The sequence below is a fragment of the Clinocottus analis genome, unplaced genomic scaffold, assembly GCF_023055335.1.
Source record: "Clinocottus analis isolate CAN_PGR_092001 unplaced genomic scaffold, fCliAna1.0.p SCAF_6, whole genome shotgun sequence".
In the NCBI taxonomy this organism is placed as follows: domain Eukaryota; kingdom Metazoa; phylum Chordata; class Actinopteri; order Perciformes; family Cottidae; genus Clinocottus; species Clinocottus analis.
Window position 1 is genome coordinate 7,728,497 of NW_027176218.1, and position 24,720 is coordinate 7,753,216.

General features: G+C 41.2%; 3 protein-coding genes across 6 annotated transcripts in view; 1 reads left to right on the forward strand and 2 right to left on the reverse strand.

Moving 5' to 3' along the window:
* The first annotated feature begins 256 nt into the window (after positions 1 to 256).
* tmem276a (transmembrane protein 276a) lies at positions 257 to 3,247 on the forward strand. Its single transcript, XM_068603758.1, has 4 exons — positions 257 to 964; positions 1,379 to 1,492; positions 1,592 to 1,729; positions 1,879 to 3,247. The coding sequence occupies exons 1-4, from the start codon at positions 574 to 576 to the stop codon at positions 2,124 to 2,126; spliced, it is 891 nt and encodes a 296-aa protein (XP_068459859.1). The 5' UTR covers positions 257 to 573; the 3' UTR covers positions 2,127 to 3,247.
* Positions 3,248 to 6,717: 3,470 nt separating this feature from the next.
* fibina (fin bud initiation factor a) lies at positions 6,718 to 7,450 on the reverse strand. Its single transcript, XM_068603761.1, has one exon. The coding sequence runs from the start codon at positions 7,424 to 7,426 to the stop codon at positions 6,797 to 6,799; it is 630 nt and encodes a 209-aa protein (XP_068459862.1). The 5' UTR covers positions 7,427 to 7,450; the 3' UTR covers positions 6,718 to 6,796.
* Positions 7,451 to 14,330: 6,880 nt separating this feature from the next.
* Positions 14,331 to 24,720, reverse strand: part of ano3 (anoctamin 3) — a 32,615-nt gene continuing 22,225 nt past the window's right edge. For all 4 annotated transcript variants that reach the window (XM_068603717.1, XM_068603716.1, XM_068603719.1 and 1 more), the window contains exons 13-25: positions 23,757 to 23,817; positions 21,895 to 21,977; positions 21,612 to 21,752; positions 21,108 to 21,272; positions 20,862 to 20,898; positions 20,639 to 20,750; positions 20,275 to 20,332; positions 19,910 to 20,007; positions 19,485 to 19,639; positions 19,222 to 19,374; positions 18,399 to 18,549; positions 18,123 to 18,309; positions 14,331 to 17,634 (exon numbers count right to left, since the gene is read on the reverse strand). In XM_068603717.1, coding sequence (XP_068459818.1) covers positions 17,452 to 17,634; positions 18,123 to 18,309; positions 18,399 to 18,549; positions 19,222 to 19,374; positions 19,485 to 19,639; positions 19,910 to 20,007; positions 20,275 to 20,332; positions 20,639 to 20,750; positions 20,862 to 20,898; positions 21,108 to 21,272; positions 21,612 to 21,752; positions 21,895 to 21,977; positions 23,757 to 23,817 — 1,584 coding nt within the window. In that variant the 3' untranslated portion in view covers positions 14,331 to 17,451. The remainder of the gene's footprint in view (positions 17,635 to 18,122; positions 18,310 to 18,398; positions 18,550 to 19,221; positions 19,375 to 19,484; positions 19,640 to 19,909; positions 20,008 to 20,274; positions 20,333 to 20,638; positions 20,751 to 20,861; positions 20,899 to 21,107; positions 21,273 to 21,611; positions 21,753 to 21,894; positions 21,978 to 23,756; positions 23,818 to 24,720) is intronic.

Here is a 24,720-nt window from a genome sequence, read left to right on the forward strand (position 1 = left end):
GCAATCTGTTGGATGTGATGAAATTGTTTCCTGTACACCAGATAGAAGAAATGGGGCCCTCTAAGGGGTTTAACGTGGTCTGTCTTCGGGTGTTTCATAACTGATCTCTTTAGACAAGCAGCAGCCGAGGTGATGCCAAACGTACAAACCTGAGGGTACTTCCTCTAGTATGACTGTGTCCAACTTCGGCCATTCTTTCAGCTCATGATTTACTGTAACTGCAGGCCTGATGGCTTGTTGTTCTTTCACATATTTACTCTGTCTCCATCTACTGGAAAGAAATGTTGGACTGACCAGTATCTAGGCTAGACTGAGTTCAGAGGCAGCGAGGAGACAGACAAAATAGCTCACCGAGGCCCCGAATTTATTTATCCTGCGCTTCGGAATTTGGCTCATTTCGGCGTCGGTTGACACATTTATGACAATGAGAGCTTTCGGGATTTTACGTGCTTTTCAGATTTCCACGTATTGCTGAATTTCCTTCCCACCTCAAACGCTGACAGCAGCAGCCAGCAGCGGAGTCCCGCTGTCCCGTGGAATTATCACGGCACCGAGGCGAGATACGCATGGAACATGGCTGCTATGAGGACTTTAACCGTGGCAGGTCTTTTTTTGGCATTTTGCGCTTTGGGACTGATAGCAGTGGCTATCAGCACTGACAACTGGTACGAGACCGACGCGAGGAGGCACCGGGAACGCTGCAAGAATTATTCAAACAAAAGAAACGACCCCGGCTACATTTACATCTCCAACAACAACCTTCCACTTCGCATGTTGCCAAAGGAGAGAAATGTGGAGAAGAGGAGCGGCGAGACGCTGCTGCGGGCGAAGCGGCACTTCTTGCCTCCTGCCCCGGCCATGGAGTCCCTCTGCAGTCGGCAATTCAACTCCACCGTCACCGGACTGTGGAAAAAGTGCCACCGAGGGGGATTCGACTTGGAGATAGAGGATTTGATCTTCAAAGGTTGGGTTTTCTGCCGTCATATTTTGTGCTATAATGTGTTTGTTTTGGACATCTGTGTTGTTGTGTGCGAGGCGCCATCAGACAGAATATACTTTGTGCACGAATGCGCTATCCAAGGTGCTGATGCTGCGCACGGACCCTCAAGGCCTACGCAGTACACCGCGGAGTACAGTTACAATTCGACGTGCTGTGTTGTTTCCAGCACAAAAGGGCAAGCTGTAGTAACAGAAGCCTCGAGATGCGTACAATAAGCTACTCCACAATGGTGTGGGTGGGTGGATGGGTGGGTGGTGGTGGAAGGGGGTTGGGTGCTATTTTTTTGGTAAGGGGGTGGCAGCAGAGAGCCTTGTGATGTGCTCTTCATCCGATCTCAGTGCTTTTGTGACATCCTCTTTGTGTTGTTTACATCCACAGGATTGGTTCCACGCTGCACACCAATAAAATACTACTACTCATCATCGGCGTTGCCCAGAAACCTGCCAATCAATCTGACGAAGACAATAAGGCAGGATGAGTGGCACGCGCTCCGTGAGTCCTCAAAGCCCCCTTTCATAATCTGAAGCATACATGTAGAGAAACCTGGCAGCGCCCCAACAAACACTGTCACTTCCCTTGTGTGCTTTGCAGACCTCCAGAGGATGACTGCAAGCTTCGTGGGCATGGCCATCTCCATCATCCTGTTCGGCTGGATCATAGGCGTGCTGGGCTGCTGCAAGCAGCATGATCTGATGCAGTATGTGGCTGGACTTCTTTTCCTCATGGGAGGTAAGCTGTGATATGCATAAAGAGCATTACCCATAATCACCACAGAGGGGCAGTAAGGTCTTTGTTAATGAGAGTGTGATGAAACGATGCATCAGAGGAGATGAAAATGGACTGCTGTCGTGTGACTTGTTTTTCTTCCTCTCTGACAGGGACATGCTGCATTATCTCCCTCTGCACATGTGTGGCTGGAATCAACTTTGAACTGTCCCGCTATCCTCGCTACATGTTTGGAATACCAGAGGACATCAGTCACGGTTACGGCTGGTCCATGTTTTGTGCCTGGGGAGGACTGGGCCTGACGTTGCTGGCTGGCTTCCTGTGTACACTCGCTCCTTCCCTCTACCCTCCACACACCCCTGTGGTGCACAAGCCCAGGCAGGAGAACGGCTGTGTGTGACAGGCCGCCGCACATTTAACAGACACCTGTCTCATCCTGAAACAGTGACGAGCCCTGCTGCACAGACAGTTATACCCTGGGACTCAGAGCAGAGAGAGTCTTCACACAGAGAAAGCACAGGACTTTGGCTCTCACTCAAATGAAAACGAAAAAGAGGTGACATTTGACTGAAGACAATTTCAGTCCGTCCGGTGCTTATTTCCCTATCCCTCTTTATGAATGAACTGTTCAGTGTTAATTGCTTGCTCTTCAAGAGGAGAATAGTTATACACATTTTCTTCCCGTAAAATCTGCTAGTTTGAGAAGAAAAAAAAAAGAGAAAAAGAAATACTGGCAGACAATCAATAGCACAACTTTGAAATATGTATTGAAGATCAAACTCTGGATGTGTACTGTCACATTTCAAATGGCAACTGTGTATCATTATGTACCCATTCAAAACAAGATATGTACGTGTACTTTTTAAATTGTATGTATGCAGATGCATTTGTGTTTATTCAAGGAAAAAGATGAAGATTAAGACCAAACTGTGTTTGAGAGAAATGTTTTGTTGTTCTTGAGGTCTTACCCCCATCAAAATATTTTTGAAAAATAAAACAGCCTTGCAGAACTACTTTTTTCTTCCTGTGTAACACACTGAGCAGACGTCACATAAACTTCTTTGTGGTTGTCTTTGCAGTTGCATAATGAGATCACTGGTATGTCAGCAGAGAGGCATGATAATGGAGTCGAAACTTCAACACCATTATTTTTTAAACAGCAGCTCTTTATATTTTTGTTTGTGTTACAAGCTGTCTGTTTTATTCAGCCACTTCTGAAAACTTAATGAGCAAATGAGCAGAAACCAAAACTGGAGTCAGTGACCAAAGCCGACTGACAAAAATAAAACCACCCAACAATAAGAGGAAGGGAAGCGTTGTCTGCTGCAATACAGTGGAACAACAGCTCCTCTAATAAACATCAATACTCAAAATAAGAAATACAATTCATATGACTACATTAAATGTCTGATCACATATTTTATTCTGATAACAGCACAAGCGATGTATGATTGATACTATTCTTAATGCTTGTCCATGAACAACTAGCCACTGAGCTGTAATTATACTTGCTATACTGTACTTGCCCACGACCTCTTTAATAAATTCAATCTCGATGACATCTCATTCCAGACTTTACTTATTTCCTCAAGCTGCTCTGCTCCTTCGCAACTACTCTTTATTATTACGTCTCAAATTATATTTATAATCTTCATGGAGTTACTGAGCTGCTGCAGCCTCAGTGGAATTATTGGATAAAACCACACTGGCCACCGGAGACTGATTTTGTCAGTAAGAACACTTTCATGATAAAATATATGATGTTCATAAAAACAGAATCAAAACTATAATACAATGATCTGACAATCTGAGAGATGAACAGTGTTGAAATTAAACCATGATATGAATTTATTTTAGCATAGCAGCAGTAATCCCCTCTGGCTTACTGCTCATAACGGACTTGTATAAACTGCACAGCGGGAATAAGTCCTTCTTTGCTTAAGCACAGTATCAATACCACCCTGGAATAATAATAGTACTTTTTTTCCTCAAATGTAATAGGTAAATAAAATGAATTATTTGGTGTAACATATATTTACATATTGTTCATTTTGCAGTGTTGTCGTGACAGTGACATAGAACACCTGTTTGTTTAATCAGGAGAAAATCTGGCATGTCCTATATGCACCCACAGCATTAAAAACTAATTTAATATAGTAGGCCATCTAATTCTTTCACAAACTCCCTGCCAGTTTGGATCTAACAGTGCATTCAATTTAATGACATCAGTCACTGCGTTGCACTCGCTCTGTAAAGTGACCATAAAGACTGCAGCTGCCAGAAGTAGGAAGTAAAAAGGGCAGTGCTTCAAAAGGGAACAGTGGTGGGACATACATAGTACATGCTACATTTTCTTAAGTACTCATGTACATAACTTGTGTATTTCCACGCTACTTCATACTTCTACTTCACTGCATCCTTTTGGCAAATGTTACTTTATTACTTTTCACTTTTTCACAATTATCCAATAACTTTGGTTACAAAATATTTACTTACTCAGATTAACAATATAATAAACTACCGGTAATACAATTCTGTATTATATAATGTAGGCACCCTGCAGCTCCACCTTCATGAGATGCAACATTAAACAGGATGTACACATCAATGCATCCCTGATTAGTGTCCAATAATATAAATATTAATGTGGAATTGGTCATTCGAAAAACAATGTTTACTTTTGACATTTTGACGCTAATACTTATGTACTTTTACTTAAGTAACATTTTTAATACAGGATTTTGACTTGTCACACAATTTTATACTCTTTAGTAATACAGCTTTACACAGAAGTTAAGGATATGACTTCACTGCCACAGTGTCAGAGTAAATATTAGACTATAAACAAGTTTAACAAACTAAGCTCACCTCAAGGAAAACTTGCTAGCCTTGTTTCCAGCCTTCAACCATCTCATTGTTCTCATAAGAAAACAGAATTTGCTCAGTGAGAGTTTTCTCTGCATTAGAAAGCTCCTGATGAAGCTCAGTTAGCAAGTGGTGACCTGCAGAACATTTCATCTACAAAAGCCTGCTGAAAAAGCCAGTAAGTGGACCTGAAGTTAAAATGATTACTATTTAAGTGTGAGCAGTCACCAGCTTGTCTTTCTTTCCAACAAGTACCCTTACATAAACACATAGTGGCCGGTGTAGCTAAAGGATGGCTATACTATTAGTATTTGGAATAAAACACAGTATTCATTACAGAAATAATAATGGTATATGACTAGTAGCAGCTGTAGTATTCAAATAGCTCTCATCTTTCTAATAATAACACTAGAGGCATGTGGTTTTGGGCTTTGTGAGCTGCACAGAGAGGGATCAGTGTTCTCAGGTCAGCGGCGCTCTACATTCCTGACCTCTTTATTTGTCCTTAAAATATGTCAGAGAGGAGCATACATTCTTCGAACAGCAGACGTGCCACTGAGGCCTTCTTCCTTCTAAGCATCAGGACCAATCTACAGGAACACATATTTTCTATAGGTGGAATAATTAGAGCCAAAAGAAACAAATTAGGTAAAATGAGTATGTCTTACTTGATATTTTTCTATAAGGCTCTTGGGATACAGCCCTGTGCTAAACCACATGGAAACTAAGAGCCATACAGACATATAGGGTTTCCACGCATAGAGCTCCTGCAGCTCTTGTTTTTTTGACGGAGTTGGCCCGAACTACGCTGAGCTTCAGGGAACTGTTTTTTAAAAAGGGGTCCCTCAGGGGAAGCTGGACTGTGAGGAAAACCAGACAGAGGAAATCACACCCAGTTGCGCCCATGAAGCCCATCTGGCTCCTTCACATCTGCATAGACATGATCTCTGTAAAAAAGTGGGCACACTTATGGCAGTAAGTAACATTGCGGTTGTTAGACTTTGACTGAAATAAGAGAGTTTTAGTTTTAAGACAGAAAATACACATATTTCTACCAAAGGCCTTCAACATGTTAAATTAAAGGCCCTGCACCTTAAGAACGCTCCTGTGTGTGTGAGATGAGTGACTTTCAGGAAGTCAAAACAACTTTCCCACCACAAATTGAAATAAGATGTTATATCAACACTGCAGAATAACAAGAGAGAATATATTTCTTTGAGATTTAAACAAGCTGTCATTTATAAATCTATTTTTGGAAAATGGCATTCTTCTAAACCACACATTTCATATAAACCACTCATATTATAGATCATAAAAGACAAAAGGGTAGAAAATCAGTGGCTGCTTTTGGACAAACACACTTCATACTTGAGTAGATGACTTCCAGATGAAAATGGGAGGCAATGACAGACTGTAGACGCCAATTAACCAGAGAGACTTGACAGGACGGTTGAGCCTGCCAATCATAGAGCCGACAACAAAACATGGTGATGTAAAGACACGACTGCTGACAACTCAAAAGTTTAGATTTTAGAAGGTTTTTACTATTTATGGAAACATCAAGCTTCAAAGAAGGGAGATGGTTTATATAAGCAGTGTGTGTCTCTCTCAGCAAATTAGTAACAATATGCAGACAACTTGTGAATATGACATGGAACACATTATATGTGATGAATAATAAGCATTTATTTAATCAGTAATAACCTACAGTTGTATATAAACCATACAGACAAAAAAACATATAGCCATTTAGAAGCTGAAAGCTTTTATTTTCACACTCTTAAAACTTCCTCAGAGGTGGCACAAAGGGCTCCACACAGCCATAATTCATGTTTACGTTTCCTTTTTCCCCCCTGACACCAAAGGAATGTCTGGGTGTTTAGGTTCAAGCATGTTTTAATGACACACATCCAAAGAATGGGGATAGCCACTGGAAGGTAGATAGAAGGTCATATATATATATATATATATATATATATATATATATATATATATATATATATATATATATATATATATATATATATATATATATATATATATATATATATAAGAAAGGATATTCATAAGCCACAATTAACTTTCCAGTTGTTTCTTCAACTGAAGGGTCACACACACACACACACACACACACACACACACACACACACACACACACACACACACACACACACACACACACACACACGCACGCACGCTGGCCCACTAAGAGCCAACATTAAGATATTCTGTCTTCAGGCGGCTCAGTCTGGTGCCGTGACTGCGGATGATGAGAGACAGCAGCTCGTGTTTATCTTTCAGTCCCAGAGAGACGTCTGTAGTTTCCCTCAGAGTTCCCCGGATGTCACTCACTTGCTTCATCACATTGCCGTTCAGCTGTTGCTCCTCTCTCAGCTCCGTTTCTTGACTTTGCTTAAACTTCACCTCCAGCTCCAGGAGCGACTTGTCCACGCTTGAAAACGCCTCGCCGATCTGCGACAGCTCCCGCTGGAGGAACTTCCCGTAGCCGTCCTCTCCGTCCAGGTCCAGCGCCACAGTCCGGCCGATGCCTTCCAGCAGCCGCGCCGCGTCCTCCGCCTGCAGCTTAGTGATGATGAAGTCGTCCCTCACAACGGAGTCCCTCTCTTCGGAGGCCCCACATGGATACACATCCGAGAATTTAAACAGCAGCTGGCACTCCTCCGGGTCTACAGTCGCGTCGTAATCCCCGTCCGGGACGAAGAAGTGATGGAAAGTGCCGTTGGAGATCTCTGGTTGGAGGGGCCCGGTGTAGACGGCTGAGCACAACGGCACAGATGTGACTATGATGAGCAGCAGCGGGACGGTCTCCATCATGCACCTCCTCTCTCTCTCCCTCTCCCTCTCTGTCCAACAGCATCTGCACCGGCAGCCGGATCCAGCGCAAAGTTTTCATCCCGACTCAAGTTACAAAGTCCCCCGTCACCTAAAAGGGGCAGTCCGCTTGTTTTTAGTCTGGAGGCCCCCCAGTGGCCCCTGCTTACTCCAGACACACTTTCCAGCAAAGCTCGGACGCAACAATAAAAACGAAGGCTGTTTCTTATTGCCTTATATTATATATATTTTACTACTACAAGCAGGATTCACAATGTATTGTCCATTTTAGCTTATGCGACAACTTTGCAGGTATTTTGCTTCTCATCCAATTTAATATCAAAACACAGGTTATCATTAACATACTATTGTTATTTAATGGTATCTTTATTCAAACATCCTACATCTTTTTAGTATGTGCAGATAATCAGAAGCTCGCACATGCAATAGATTAATCTGGTATGTCAGTACAAACAAACTAAAATATGAAGATATATTATAATACTATAGCCAGGGTTTCTCATCATAAACAAATAACAAGTCAAAATGTACATTCTTCAAGGTCACCAAATGCTAACTTGACATCTGAACATTTCCATTTGTAGTATATTATTGTTTAATCTTGAATGCAGTTAATCTACGAACACACTAGACTGCACCCAATAATAACAAGATGGCCTGTTGTTTTAAACAGTTCAGGAATAGGTTTTATCTTTTAACAATGTGTAGCGATGAAGTGCATTTCAACAGAGTGATGCGCTTCTGTTCTGTGAAAGTAGTTCGAGCTCACTCTGATTATTTCCCTCAGGTGATTGCATTACTGCACGGAGGGAGAGTCCCCTGGGCTACATCCTGTCTTGGGTAATTACATCATCACAGGGTGGTCTCCGATACGACTCTCCTCATGTTAGCAAAACTTGCACAAACTGGAAACATATGGCAAGCTGTAAACACAAGACTGGATACGGCTGGTTCTGTCCATCCATTCATGTTCCAGTGTTTGGTGAAGCGGGATTCTGGATTAAGAGCCACGGTCGACTCCTCAGACAACAGCAGAAGGATAAAAGCAGGATTTACCTCGTCAACCGGCGGGATGAAGGTCGGGGAACGGTTTTACAGTCAACAGCGAACGAAACCGAGGGAGGATGCAGGCAGAAGTCCAAAACACTTGCTGGGATCAAAGACTTGAGAAAAGGAAGCTAGAAAACAAGACAAGAAAGCTGGAACACAAAGGCCTCGGGGCACAATCTATCAGGAAACTGTGCTAAAGGGCAGATACAGAGTCATACTGGGAGCTGATGAGGGAATTGGAGGCATTTGCTTAGGTGGATGGAGGTCAAACAACGGAGGAAATGGTTATTTTTCAGAGCAGAACATTTCAATGTCACAGCAGGTGCAACATTAATGATGTCTCTGCTTCATTTAAGTGTATCATTGAGCGAGCGCACACAGTGGTAGGGCGAAAATAAATAGAGCGCAGCCCTTATTGATAACATTAATGACACCATGTCAAAATGTCTGCCACAAAAATTCTTTGGTGGAAACAGGGTGATTACTGACAGATCATAAATATATCTGTCTCTTTAGCTGCCAAATGTTCACCAGCTGGTCACTAACTGCCTCCCTGTGGTTTGGTGTTGAGGAGGTAGTGTACACTTTTCCAGTGGGCTTTTTCCACTGAGAACATCTGCCTCTGTGGCGGGATGTATGTCGCTGATTAGAGCGGCACGATTGAACCAAAACAAAAAGTTGTGGATCAGACGATGAAAACATTGAGCGGAGAGATGTGTCAAGTGACTACTTCTGTGGGTTTGTCACAATAAACAACCGATCAATACTGCCTTTCGCAGCGCGACACAAACACTTTCATTCATCTTTGAAGTTTGAGTCATGACCCAAAAGCCTTTTAAACCACCAAGGGGTCAACAATTTCCAAAAAGTCAGCATCATAGTTTCCGTAGAGGCCGTGTCAACGCTGCACCACAACAGTGCAGTCAGAATATTCAGTACGACGCTGTGGAAATATTTTGCATTTGTACTCCAGAACCAACATCTTTTGTATTCAACATCAGCTTTAACTTTGAGCCACTATATAGTAGCGTGTGTTGTTCATTTTATAACCTCTGTTTTACTGCTGTTGAATGAAGGATACAAGCAAAGACAGCTTGAGGTTTCCCGGCATGCAGCCTTTCTCTGTTTCTTCTTCAGCAGCACACCTGAATAAATACAGCGTCTCTCAACATAAACACAGATAAAGTAAACTGACCGGCTCGCCAAAGCAGAGCGAGGAACAGCAGCGCAAAGCCGCCTCAAGCAGATGTAGCAACAGATGTGACAACAAATATCATTTAGAGGAGTTGGGAGGGATGTTCTTGTCGAACCTTTTCTGTTCACTGTTGTGTCTGTGCGTTTGTTTGTGTGGGTGTGTGTGCATGTGTGTCTGCGTGTGTGTCTGTGCAGAGGCCTGAAGGCTGCAGTTTGGACAGATACTTTTCAGATGGTGGTAATGTTTCCACACAATGCTGATCTGAGGGAGCAGGAGGGCCGAGGGCTTGCAGCCCCGTGAGGCTGCAGACTCACATTCTCACAGTGAACATTGACGACACACATTTATTTTAGACAGGTTTTTCCCTCAGTTATTAGCAGTGAAGCAAGGTTTATTTCTGTAGCCTTTCTTTGATACCAGCTTCTAATTAACAACCAATTTAAAGCACACCCAGAGAGCACAACCTTCTGCACAGCCTTGTTTTGATATTGTAAGAAAATCTACAGTCAGGCCTGGCTGATGGTGGCAATATGTTTTAGAGAATAGTTGCTTTAAATGCTGTCATGAAATATTAGGACTCTATGCAAAGATGAATTTTTAAGAATTTCAAGTGAGTAATAGTCCATTTAAATGTATCATGTTGCTCGAGTCTAGTGCTACTTATCAGTGAAATGCAAATTTTGGAGGATTGCATGGTATGTCAGAGGGATTTTAGGTTTTGCTGTAACTGCATGATATATTCATAATATATTATAGCGATATATTCAAGAGAAAGTGTGTTTTGTGAAATGAGCAACTTGGCAACCAACATTTCTATACGCATGAAAACACCATGGTATGATTACGCCCCTAAAGTGAAGATGAATAATATTAATATGAGAGGCAAGGAGAAAAAAGATTAATTTGAAATGAATGAATAATTTTAGGAGAAGGAGAATTTGAGAAGAATTAGCTCAACATAAACAGACTTTATTTATAAATGGCTTCATGGTGGCGCCCCGTGTTGTGTAATTTAGTTTGTATGCAATATATTGTTCGAGAAAATGCGTTTTTAAAACTCACTATTGTGCACCAATTTAAAAATCACACACACTAAAGCAGAAGACGTATTTTGTTCCACTGTCAGAAACACCAATAGTCTAATAACTCAATACAGCCACTATATATCAGTTTGTTCTATCGTCATCTATCATATTTCTCTCTCTCTTCCTACACACATGAACAACAGCTGAATGATGACAGAAGACCAGACACTCACCATTGTTTAAAAGTAAACTTTCTGGAAAGTGAGCACCGCTAAGGTTACAAATGGACATTTAAAAAAAAAGTTATGTTATTATTAAATGGAAAAATGTCAAATTACTCATTTGCTCTTAACTTTGATACCACCTCCGAGAGACATGTGTGTTGGACTCTTTCTTGTGGATAAACATCCACAGTCAATGTTTTCAATCAGCACATCGTCCAGAGATGCATCGTGCTCAGCCTCTGAATCTGCTTATACACACTGACTATAAAAATATGCACAATTGTCTTCAAATGAAGTCTGAAATATAAAATAAACCTGTGTTTGTTACTATGTTAAGAAGATAGTTCTCATTTTGCTCTTCACTTCTCAGCAGGAAGTCCCTCAGCCTCCTCGCTCTGCTCATCATACTGTTTAGCATTATGTTGTTTGCTCCAATAATAAATCCTTCTTGTGCAAAAACATGTGCAACCTTTTCCACATCTGTTGACATTAAGTGTTTTGTTGTTGTTTACCTGGTAATTTCCTTTCAGGACTGCTCATGATTTGAGGTGTTTCTTCGACGCGATTCGTCATGTAAAGGGAGGATGGTGATGACCGAACAACCCAGTTAACAACTCACTGTCACGCAGCAGCACTGTGGTTGTTAGCATGAGTGTCCTCGCATCAGCAAACTCACAGGTGTGTCATTTTCTCCAACGCCTGAACCAACACACATTTGTGTATACACAAAACCTGCTTAATGCTATTTACAGATTAAAGCATTACATAAAGAAGCAGCTCTGTGTCCTCATGTGGCCGAGGAGGTGCGAGGACAAGATGGTGGATGAACTTGCAGGTGTTTCCCTCTGAAGCAGCTTGTTTACTCTGATTGCACCCGTGGGAGGAGAAATTGTACAAATAGAAGAAATCTTTCCGATTTATAAAGGAACAGATATACATAAATTAGGCAGATGTTGCATGATTTTCTACAATACTTATTCAAAGAATCTCACCCCTCTTTCACCCACATAGACATTTTACCACTGACCTGCTGTGCTGTTATCTTCACCAGCTGCTGTGCAAAATGCAAAAAATAAAGTTATTGCTTGAAATGGATGAGTTAATGTGAAAGCTGATTTTGGTGTTTCCCTGCTCTGCGGAAGTGAAACAAGGCTTTCTACAAGTGCTGTCAGTTGAATGCTTAAAACGTATCTTGTATGAACCACATATGAGCCTGTAGAATCAAATCCAATTAATTGGTGAGAAATACACTGACAGCCTGATAACATTATGTAAGGAAAGTATATTCAGTTAACACGACTTGACATGACATGCCCGTGGCTCTTTGAGGCACTACTTAGAGGGTTAGCTTGGCCTAGGTATTGATAACATCATCATGCTGACATGCTGATGTTAAAGGGCACACCACCTAAATTAATAATTATAGTATGTTATTTCCACGGCCTATATTTCAGTCTATATTTATGAACATGGGCGACTCAAAATCATAAACCAAAGAACTTGTCAAACGTGCACGAGAGGAAGTAAAACGCTGAATGGGACGCTGATTTTCATACCCAAATGAGATGTATTCTATCTCTCATGAATATCTACAAAATGCCATGACAGTCAATTGTTAGCACTCAGAAAATGAAATGTCAATGTCATGGCGGAAAAGGGATCAATGAAGTCAGTGGGGTTCAACCTCTGGGCTCCATAAATATCTTCACAAAACCTCAGAGCAGTCCATCCGATAGCTGCCGAGAGGTTTCAGTCTTAACCAAAGGAGTGCACTGACCAACAGACCTGCCAGCATGAGCCACTCTGCCATTATCTTTAAACATGTTTTATCGTGAATGTTCTGCTCCTGTAATGTTAAGAAATGTTGGAAACTGCTCCTTGCACCAAGCTAGAGGTTTATTGTGGCCATCCGTGTTGTGACTCCTTTGTCCTCTGCTGGCTCCCTGTCTTGTTTACACCTTGGTGTTGTTGGATTTATGGCCCGACTCTCAGTGGGCCCACTGATTACCTTCCCAACCTGCACTGTAAATCTCCGCTGTGCTATATGAATAACATCAGTCAGCTGGAGGTGCTCCTAGAGACGAAGAAGTAATGTCTGCAATGTGTACGAGAGGGAAAGCGGTTAACATAACTGATATATGAACCTGTGGTTGGAACGTCTCTGGAAAACTGCTCTGTTCCAAATGTGAATAATGCCACTTCTGATCTATTTGTAGGCCAAGAGCTTGAACTTTGGCGCTTTGCAGAAAGCCCTCGATTACTGCATATATGTGCAAATGACGGAGAATAAATTCTGTTTTATAACAGAGCATCTTTCTTTTTGCATCGAGCACAACATGAACAAAACATGTTTACTAACATGAGCAGCTTTTTTTTAATGTTAAATCAATAAAAGGGTCTGAGGAATTTTGACCACGCTCAGCACAATGAAGCACGTTTTTATGTGTGGGTCCCAGTTTAGTTTGTTCCTGTTCTTATGTCACAAAAGAAAAGTGACATAATAATACATCAGTCAAAGTTGCTCTTCTGTACATTTAGCAGTTAATATTTATTCTGTACTTCAATCAAGCAGGATTTTAAACGCAGGTCTTTTTTCTTGTAATTAAGTCGTTTACATTCTACTACTCCTACTTAAAGAAACAGTTTGAGTACTTTTTCCACCAGGAAGTAGCAGCACAAATGCTTGTTGTGTTGTTTTGCCTTCAATTATTTATTTGTTTATAAGTTCCATCTTTTACGCATACTTTGCCTACAGATATACATCCTCAGCATCCCCTTTATTGTTTTCCAATACCACAACAACAACTTCCCTTAACATGAAATGGCAGCACTACAAGATAGAAATGCAATAGATCTAAATCTGAACTTCTATATTTTCCATAGGACCAACAGTGAAATGTGAAAGCACAGCTTTTTAGCACGTATGTTGGTCAAAGAGGTTAAAGGAAATACCTTGGTGTGGGTATCCAACAGTGAGACAGAACAAAATGAATAATAAAAGTATTAAACATTTGCCATTGGGGCTCAAAGTAGACCATTTCATGTGAGTTTGGATCTCATGACATGAACGGAAAAGCAGTTTAAAGAGAAAGCTGAGCAGCAGCGGCAGTCTCAATGTCGTGGGAACATTACTCAAATAGTGGGGTTGTGATAGAAACAAAACTTTTTAACAATATGTTATCTGAACATGCTTTGGAAAGAAGATTTGTGGTTTGTAATAATAGCCAGGGGAAAAGAAATACAACTATCCATGCACTCGTCTGTGCTCTGGTTTGTTCCGTCTGCAGATTTAGTTCAACTTGAGTAGTCATGAAGATAATATCAGCCGGACCCAGAGGCTGTTTTTTCTGTTGTTTATATCTTAATGGTAACACAAATGAAGAAAGAATTGAAAAGATACAATCCATGATTTATTTTACAGAAAAGTGATATCCAAATGATTTTATGTTACATTAGTTTTATACATTTCAATATGTTTTTACATGTAAACAGGAACGAAGTAAACAATGTTATTGATACACTTCATGTCACGACTGATACCACCCGATTGTACAGTTAAATATAAGGTCTAACGTCACTGTGCTTCAACGTCAAATACAAGTCAAGCACAATCCTATTAGGAGGCATAGCATAGAACAGAAAGCTTAATCCCCCCGTAGACTGCTATATTGTCAGAGATGTGCAAGGTCATGCCATTATTACTTATTATGCAGTACCCATATTGTGCTGTTGCCAACAGCAGAAGGCATAAACCACTGTGCAGCATTTGTGTTCGTGAGAAGATGAACCGTTGCTCTCCGAGAGGAGAAGATAACAGGAAAGGATTAGTAGCTGGTTAAGTCAAACAGCCGAGGTCATGTTAATTCATAAAATGTCCCATATCTCGTTTGGTTTAACTGACGTCTAATTTTCTTTTAAGTGTTCAAACAGGGCAAATTGTTGGATTCACATGTTCAGTTTTAAATCAGACTCTCCTTGAAATTCAGTCCAGGTCAGATTATATAAATCATTCTGGAGACTAAACTCTTACTTAGAAAAAACTCTTACAGTTTAAAATGTTGTAGCATCAAGAAAAATTGTGTCTTGTTTGGACTTTTGAAAAGGATAAACACTGAAAAAGGGAGGTGATATGTTGAAGACGCTGTTAACACGTTGACAGAAGTTAGCTCTGCTCATAGCAGGCGTTAGGTCATGCATACTCCACAGTACAAACGTACCATCAACATCTGCATCTGCTCAAAACTCTCAAGGATAACAACATGCATAGATTTTCAATGTTCACAGAGCAAGGAAGATATTCTGAAAACCTGGACTAGTTTTTTTTTTGGGAATGTCATTTCAAAACAAATCATCTCTCTCATGTGAATGAAATGATTATGATCAATGGATTGAACAATATGACCTGAAAGCATCAATACTTCTCAACCAACAACCTACATCATGTGTCTCCGTAGTTAACTGTATGATTTCTCATCTGCTCTAATACACTTACAGTGATTATGCAAAGAAAAATCAAACATGCTTTTAACTGTGATTCTGCATCATGGTCATGCAAAAATATATATCTTAAAAAGCCAGACACCTTTGATTGCATCTTATAAAATATAAAACATTCAGAGGACACCTGAGAAATGTGGACGTTACTTTGTTTATCGGAGGGTGAAAACAGGTGAACTCATACTGGTAGCACAGAATTAAAAGTATAAAACCATCACATACATCATAAAATGTATACAAAAAACTGCAAAATAAACAAATGAATAGTATGCAATTTTTGTAAAATTATAAATTATTTTCAGTCGTCTGCAATGCATTCTGTTTAGCAATGTTCTTCATCTTCACTTGTTGGATAGCTGTAACTCTCATGTATACCACATCTTATTTCCTATCATATGATCAACGTGACCCGTACTAAACCTCCACTCATCCACCAAATACAACCCACCTCGTTAATGCTGTTCACTCAACAACTCTCCATATAAATATAAATGAAACAGGAAATTATTAGGACTCTGACTCAGCCCCACAGATGGTGATGTCGCTCACGCTGCCCGTTTTCCCAGCGTTCTCAAAAACATCCTGCTCCGCGACATCATGGCTGACCGCAATAAAAGGTCACAACTCTGCATTCAATAAAACCAAATTTCCATTGCAGTATGTTGGTGATCTTTGTGACTGAAGGAACAGTGGATGGATGTTTTTTGCAAGCTGAATATCCAAGCCACAGGTATGTCTAAGTCATCCAAGTTTCAATCACGCTTCAGGGCTTCCAGCAACAAATGAAAAACAGGCCGCAAGCACAGAACGGAAGAGCATAGTTGCGGCTCCTGCATGCGAGTTGAGTGTGTGTGTATACATTGTTCATGAAGGGAGTCACATTACAACGTATACCGTGTTTCAGAGCCATTAGCTGAGACCCGAGTTGGGCGTGCGGTGTGACTCACATCCAAAACAAATCCTTAACGAAGAGTTCAGAGAGTTTTCAGAAGATCACACGGAAAGACGACGAGAGAATATTCCTTGCACTTGAAATAGCACGTGCAGCACAAACAGGCACACGTGATGTTGGTGACACAATTGTGATGCGCACAACTGTAGGCACAATCAAATCGCACTAAGTTCACATTTCCTCAACTCAAAACAGCCAAGCTCAGCAGTAGCACAAACAGAGATAAACACACAGCTCACAGCGAGTACAGACACACGTGAACCAGGCGTCAAGACAGGGCCTTTGTCTATCAAAAGGTACAAAACAATATTACCATGCACTTTATATAATGTCATAGAGATTTATTTGTCCAATGTACTAAATGAATGTTCACAGCCTCCACAATGAATGCTGTTATTATTTTTAGTTTTTCTTTTTTCTCGCTGCAAATATTAATCAGCATGCTTGAAGGGCAATGTACAGTCGCTTTGCAAGAACAGTGTCCACATTGTATTTAGAAGCCGCATCACCAGATGTAACAAGAAACGCTGCGTGCCAGTAGCTCCGTCACATACAGTATAACCGGCAGAACGGTGGCTCTGCTGACGCTCACGTAAGAAAAACACGGCCATGCTGCAAGCGGCAATAAACAGAGTCAAAGCGGAGTGCTAGCTGCCACACAGAGAGAGAGTGCAGGATGTGTGCCAAAAGTGAACAGTGGTGATCTGCAGCCCTTGATCTGCATAGTAAACATTACAATTGCACAGGTTTCCCCCCAACAGCACACAGACCCAAGGGCAACCTGCTGGATGGAGCCAGGTGAGGCATCGGGACGGGGCAGGGGAGGGTCAGAGCCTGGAACCAGAAGCGGCGCCAACGCTGGACGTGAAACAGATGGCGAGGGAGTGGTCAGGTTCAGAGCCTGGAGGGGAGGATCTGGTTACAGAAGAGGGTGTCTTTGGTGTACAGAATCAGCCGAGTGAAGCCAAAGTCTCAAAGCTACGATACATAAATAAGCAGGCAGGGGGAGGTTGTGCTTGTGAGCTGAGGGCTGTGCGGCATGAGGTGGAGACGGAGGTTAAAAGCTAAGGCCACTCGTGGTGATAACGCCGTCCGTTCTTCTTCCTCTCCTTCTGCAGGTGCTCCAGTTCTGCTTCGTAGATCATCTCCTGCATCAGGTACTTTTCCCTCCTCATACGATCACAGAGATCCTTAGGCATATCCGGAATGAGGTACGCTATGAAGGACTTGATCCCATACACCAGGTGCTGAGGGAAGCGTTAATCATGTATGAGTTACCTTCCACAAGACTACGCTTTAGTTGCCAGTATTTGCTGCACCATTCAATACAAATGCCAAGGTTAACACTGTGTGCACCACAATAAGGAACATTATGTGCCCTATATTGTGTTATATGTGCATGCTATGGCAGTTTATCCTCACTCTACACATTATTGTAGAGGGCAGCGTTGTCAAGAGACACTGTTGTTAACCTTTTCAGAAAAGAAGAAGAATACTGTGCCTTTTTTTGGCTGTCATTTGATAATTATAAATCAGTTTTGTTATTTTTATTACTCAACATTCTGTAACAGTAAGATCCAATTAAAGCATTAAAATCACTTAAATGTAAGGTTTTCACTTGCCAAGGACAGCAGATAAATTATTAAAAGTAAAAACAAATCTGAATCTTCAAAACATTCAACGACTTTTGAAGACTTAGGGAATTTAGTTTTAGCAGCTTGCCTTAAGTAATTACCTCAAAGACGATGATGAAGGCCAGTCTGGCAGCCAAGACGTGCCAGAACTGCAGGGTGAATTTGTACGGCTCCGAGCTCCAGGGCGGCGCTCTGTAGTCTCTGTACCTGCAGTAGGAGGACTGGTTGCTGTTCTCCTCCTTCATATCAAACACAGACAGGCTGCTGTCCACGTAGCCTTGCAAACATCTAAGGGAGGAAAGCAGAATCTTTCAGACTGTAACCCCAGCCTTTTTGCTGGGAATGTCTCCAGCTTACACATTTTATGAAGTACTTACTCATCCTCATAGTGGCGTCCCTTGTCCACACACGGGCCATATTTGAAGGCGAAAACAAAGCGGGGGATGTAGTCTGAGGTAATGGCGATGACGAAGGCATTGGTGATGACTGCCAGCACGCCAATACCTTCAAGAATCCCATGCCAGATACCTGACGGACAAACATCAGGAGAATTAGGATATTTTTCTCTGCGATTTAAAATTAAAAACTGTAATTCTTTTATGCTCTCTTTCCTTTATCATGCTTCATTTACTTTGTCTCAGTTCATTATTTTAACAGCCTCCAGAGATGGTGGAAGGACATGTAAGGGGTTTGTAAACTGTGTTACATTTAGATACAGCATTTCTTTTTAAACTTGTATTACAATAATTGCAATAAAGGTTTCTGTACTGTCAGAGAAGAAGAATAATCCCTTTGCCTTTTTAAAAAAAATTATATTAATCTTTGTATGATCCGTAAATGTCATCTTAAACCAAAAAGAAGAACTGAAACATAATGTGTTCATTACAGCTGAAAATTGTTCGGGTGGATTGCTCCTTTAATTACAGGGCAACATGCCACAAGAAGCCTTTGGTCATATATCATATGTCGGTTGGAGGCCGCTGTTTGTGATCATATGGGGAGATGGGCTGGCGAGGCACAGCATATGGCGGTACAGACGCAGAGGATGTAGGAACAGATCTATCTCCATAGGATGGGTAATGGAAAGTGTTTGTTTCCCAACATGTATTACTGTTGGATAAAATAAGCTGTGATCTAAAAATACAGCAGTCACAGCATGAAAGACAGAGCGGTGTGGGGGCAGTCAAAGATCACGCTGACCTATGTCAGTGGCTCGGGCCGGCATGGGCCTCCTCCACTGGGTGACAAACTTGTAGGCGTCAAGACGAATCTCAATAATGTTGTTGAGGAGCGCCAGGAGAGGAGCCAGCGGGAACGCCGCCACAAAGATGGTGGTGAAGCCAAACTGGAGAACTGCAGAGGAAAGATCGTCTAAAATTAGGCTCAAACAATGTACATACTTTGATTTATTTACCTTCCCTCTTCCGACAAACATAACGCTCAGAAAGAATGGAATGTTTTACCCATTTCGAGGTATTCGTCCACCAGTCCATGGGCGTTCATCGGCTGCAGATTCCAGTCTTTGTCCCACTGTGGAAGCTGGGCTTTACTCTCTACATTCGGCCCTCCACCACCTATTTTTTTCATCTTCCTCCGAGACCACCAGTTCTGCAGCAAACTGAAAACGTAGCAAGCGAACTGTCAATTATTTCTGACACTGAGCACTGCAGGAAGCCTTTTACTAAGCCCCATACAAGAGGATCTGATGCGTTTCTGCAGGAGAAAATCTTTTTAATATGCTAATCATCTTGAGGACAAAAAAATACAGAAATTACGTACGGTTTAAAAAATGACAATTACAGGAATTTACAGCATTGATAATTTTACATGCATTCGCTTTTTTTAATAGTTCATAGAGAAAGAATGAATATAGCACAATGTTACTTACGGATAACCGAGTTCCATGAAGTTGTTCCATATTTGTTTGAAGAACATGATGACTCCCATTTGCAGGCAGAGATCAATCAAACAGCCACTCGGGTGACACTGAGAAAAAATATGTTTAAATAACAAAACTGTAACGTCCATATTTCATGCCTGATAGTTCAAAGCCAATCAATACGCATATCCTACAATACATTTTATCCAGTTCTGTTTCTTGATCATTAAATTCAAAATCTCAGCAAATATGTGGGAGATTAATGGTTCACATACAGACTAATCATAAAAGATGAAGTGGGTGTCAATTTTAAATATATGCTAAAACAGAAGGCAATAATCAGCCCACTTATGATTATGCCTAATTGCACTCACCTCTTCCAGTCTCCATCGATTAAAGAGTTTATTGTATTTTCCAGGCCTGCCAGCAAACCTGAACAGATTGACATATCGGCAACATTAGCTGCGAAATTCAATCAGCAAAACTAATAAAATCTCAGCTGGAAAAAAAAGAAGACACTTAAGGCGCTAATTATGTCCGATAAACACCAACTTGGTTACTTTTCTAGTCAAGGCGGATGAAACATGAGGTCCAAAAACACAACTGTGCAGCGAGGAAGGAAAGGAAAAGAGTCTCGGCAGACGCCATGACGTGGGAGATTGTAACAAAACATCTTTGCAAATCGCTCATTAAATTCACTGTAAACTGGAACTGTAGAGTTCATGGCAGGTAGCCTACCTTCCAAGAAAGAACGCGATGTAAAATGTGGAGCTGTTCAAATTTACAAACTGGAACAGGAACATCTTCAGAGAAAAGCTGTTCTCCCACTCAGAATCTGTCCGTGGGTGCTCTGAGAAGGAACAGACTTAGATTATTTTGGGGTGGACATGGAGAAAAACTATGCTTGGGAGGCAAGACATAATGAATGTATAGATGCCTACAGCATGTGGACAACTCTCACCTAAATTAGTCAGCAGATAGGCCACCTTTTCATACACCTGGCAAGATGATAGTACTCGTAAGCATCAACAGGAAAAGGGTTGAAGAGAATTATGATCATAAAAAAGAGAGACATGAAAAAAAGAAAAACATTTTTCTGGCTGTGGATGTGAAATTTCCTGGAACAAAGTTCTAATTAAATGTTTCATGAAACATTTGTTGGACAGAATATGTAAACGTGCCAAATGATGCTTGTCCAGACACCCACCACGTTGAGAGACATGATGATCATAAAGTTGATGCAGACGCCGGTGCCAGAGGTGGCGAACTGCCAGTTCTTCTTTAAAAATGTCCAGTCGAAGGAAGCAAACTTCTCCATCGCGATGAGACGGAAAACCACCACGGCAAACACTGCTGTGAGAACGAGGGAAATCTAAGCAGAGATGATGGACAGAAGGAAGCATAAAGTGCAGGGTGTTATACGCATGTATAGATGTTAAGTAAATTGTATCTTTTAATGTACTACAGGGGGTACCCATTAACTATTCAGGTAAACAAAACACTTCTCATTTAAATGTAATCACAAATTAGGACATCAGAAAGACCAAATCTAGAATTTCCCCTTAATACTATTTTCAACCAGCAGGGGGTGATGTTAAGCCACTGCCTGGTACAACACAAACCGTCCAAAGGTGGCACACAAAAAAACCCTTTATCTCACTCTGAGGCTGAATCCCAAAAGGAGAGATTATTCAAAGATCAAAGGGTTTACCATGAAGAATATTCCGGACACAGACACCATAAGCCGGCTGAGTTTGTCTGAGAAAGGCTGGAAAGGCTCGGGCTTGCCAGAGATGGGGTTAACTCTCTCCACTCTGGAGTACTTGGCTTCAAACTGAGGCCTCAACTCCTCCTGATTCACAAAACACAATCCAGTATCAGCTGTATTCCTCTTCATTTTATATCAAATAATCAGTGTTAAGTTTAAAAAACAAGAACAAAAATTGTGTGGTAATGAAATTGTGTTGATCTGTTTGAGGATATTGCTGACATACCTCCTCCTCCTCCCAATCGATGAGATCCCAGTCATAAGTCAGTTCTGCCCTCCTCCTTTTCCAGAACTCAAGAAATACTGTGGCTGCAGAAGGGATGAGGAATCAATCCTATTATTGATCAACTTTGATATTTAACACACAGTATGATTGATAATCATGTGACTGCAGAGGGACACGGTGCAGAACCAAACACCCGATATTCTGATTAAAACACAGGCTGTTGTAATGTGCGTGGCTTATTGTGGAAACTCATTACAGCCATCAGTTCACAGACTGCTTAGTTTCTGTTGAGAAGTTAAGGAAGTAACAACATGCAGCAAGGCTTTACTTGTACAATGCATCCCCCCAAAGTCACATCTTGTCGGGCAAGCTCCATTTTGTGTTGAACGACTTCAAAAGTGAAACTTCCTGTGGGCAGAATTCCCTCTGGAGGCAGCGTTTCCTTTGTGTCTGACTCTATTGTGACTTGAGCTGCACACTACACCATCAATGTCTTATTATACATGCATACAACCAGGACAAAAGGCTTTTGTAAAGGCTGAATGGCTTCAACCACCTCAGAATCAACATTCATGGGGTCCAATATATGTGGAAAATTTGTCTTAGTAGCATACGTGCAAACAGTGACAGGTGGACCTCAGTGGGAAAGAACAATGCAATCATGTATGATTTGTTATGGACGGCACACTGTCCATAATAGAGTCACTAGTCTCAAAAGTGTAGAGACAAGTGACTCAGCGCTTTTGTCAGTTTTCATAAAATGTACATATTAAAACATGTGTGATTTTGCAGCAGATGAACGAATGTACAGTGAAAACGGACATGTAGTATTATTACAGTATTATTATGTCTCCCCGATTAATCGAGAAAATAATCAGCAGATAAATTGATGCCAATACACACTAAATGTGTTATTTGTATATACATTTAAAGTAAAACTAAACGGTTCCAGTGAAGAAGATACATTCAGAACACACAAAGGAATTGTGGTCTTAAAAAGCTCCAGTATATGAACGCTCACTCAGAACAACTTTGACAGTTGTTAAAGATGTCGAAGTTTAATATAGCTCGACCCACTTTTTTTGTTTTAAAAGAGAGAAAAGCTGCCTTCTCAGATGCCTACATTCGGTCCCCTGGGCTAACCAATTTCACATCTTTATCTTGCGCACACACGCTCAGACAGAGCCGACCTGGAGTGCACTTGCTCAGTGGCGCAGTACAGTTACTTTGCTCCACATTGCCAAAAGCCAGAGCGACAGCCCTCAGTTAGCGAGGCTGGCTGGACCTCCCTCGGCTCCACGGTTCCACTTGGCCTTCATTTAGCCCAGACTCGCAACACAATGTGCCAAATGTTCCCTCTGGGCTCAGGTGATTATTTACCATGCGGGCAGATAGATGAATCTTTGCCAGACGTTGCTCACACGCTACATTACATAGATATTATAGCTGTGGGAACCATAGCTGCATTAAACTGCTATCGTGGTCCAATTCTGCAACACTGACAGCGGAACGATACCGTCTCCCCCTGAAGAAATGTTCAATTATCTGAGTAATTACATCAGGTCTGCACTGGGAGAGTGTTTGCAGACGGTCCAACAGTAAAACCTGCCCACGATTTGATGACTAATGTATTACAGAGTGAAGATCTTCTGTATTTGCAATGCAGAGTGTTTACTGTATTGAATTCTCGGTTGAAAAGATTAATGTGTTTGGAGGAGTTGAGTGGAGAGTGTAAGCATGAGTACTGACACACTAGTGTGTACTTAGATTTGAATTTAAGAAGGGTTTGTATCAATTGAAGCACATAACTGATGCAATACAACAAGTGTTCACAAAAATGGACGACAACAGCCTCTACCTACCCCAAATAGCCATGAAGATGGCAAAGAATACAGTGCCGCCATTATCAAACAGATGGGTCACCTAGAAAAACAAGCACACAAAGCGCTGCTCTGAAAAAGAGCTCCTTGAAATGGTAGCTTCACCGATTAAACTGAATTATGACATGGGTTAATTTTTAATTTCAACAGCTTCACTTTTTGTTAAATGTCAGAACAAGACTTCAGAGTCTAATCGTTAATTTGACATTTCTTACAGGAATAGTTTGATAAAAAAAATGGTTTTACCCTTGGATAGAGCCGGCCAGCTGTGAGTCTTGTTTCCAGTCTTTGTGCTAAGCTAAACTAAGCAGTTTGCTGCACCTACATGAAGTAGTTACGTAGGGATGAACCGATCTCATACTGATATCGGGCAGATAGTGACTCAAGTAGCTGGATTGGATATCAGTGACAATTGGACCGATGTATTCCATTCAATGTCTAAGTCTGATAACAGATGTGCGTACTACATCATGTGTCAAGAAACATGATAACTGTTTGGAGATATCTCTCTCTTTGCTACACCAAGGGGTTGAACAATTACTTTCAATACCTGGGAAGCTAAAGTTTCAAAGGGTGGCAGTCGCACTGCCAAATGCAACACAGCAAACTATTTTACTAATATATTGCTGCATTGTAACTTTGCAATGCACTTGCATTGTAATTCCTGTTAATTGGAGGTTTGGTCTACCAATTTGTTGCTAAAAATTCACAAAATGTATATCTATGTATTTATTTGTTACTTTTGTTAGTGTTATTTTCTTTTAGAAAGTAAGGAAAACAATGTTTGAATCAAGGCTGATGTTGCCTTACAGATGACAGAATGATCCCAGTCACTTAAACACAGTAACGCTTATTACAGCTTATTAATTAAACACGGGCGACGGCATCGTGACTGAACAAGCCGGATCAGATCAGTGCACCCGTTTAGTTCCCTGACAGTGACAAA

Bases quoted from the DNA above. Each gene is read 5' to 3' on its own strand.
- tmem276a (XM_068603758.1), top strand. From the start codon at position 574: ATGGCTGCTATGAGGACTTTAACCGTGGCAGGTCTTTTTTTGGCATTT. The intron at 1,493-1,591 runs GTGAGTCCTCAA...TGTGCTTTGCAG, and splicing joins GGATGAGTGGCACGCGCTCC to ACCTCCAGAGGATGACTGCA. The intron at 1,730-1,878 runs GTAAGCTGTGAT...CCTCTCTGACAG, and splicing joins ACTTCTTTTCCTCATGGGAG to GGACATGCTGCATTATCTCC.
- fibina (XM_068603761.1), bottom strand. From the start codon at position 7,426: ATGATGGAGACCGTCCCGCTGCTGCTCATCATAGTCACATCTGTGCCG.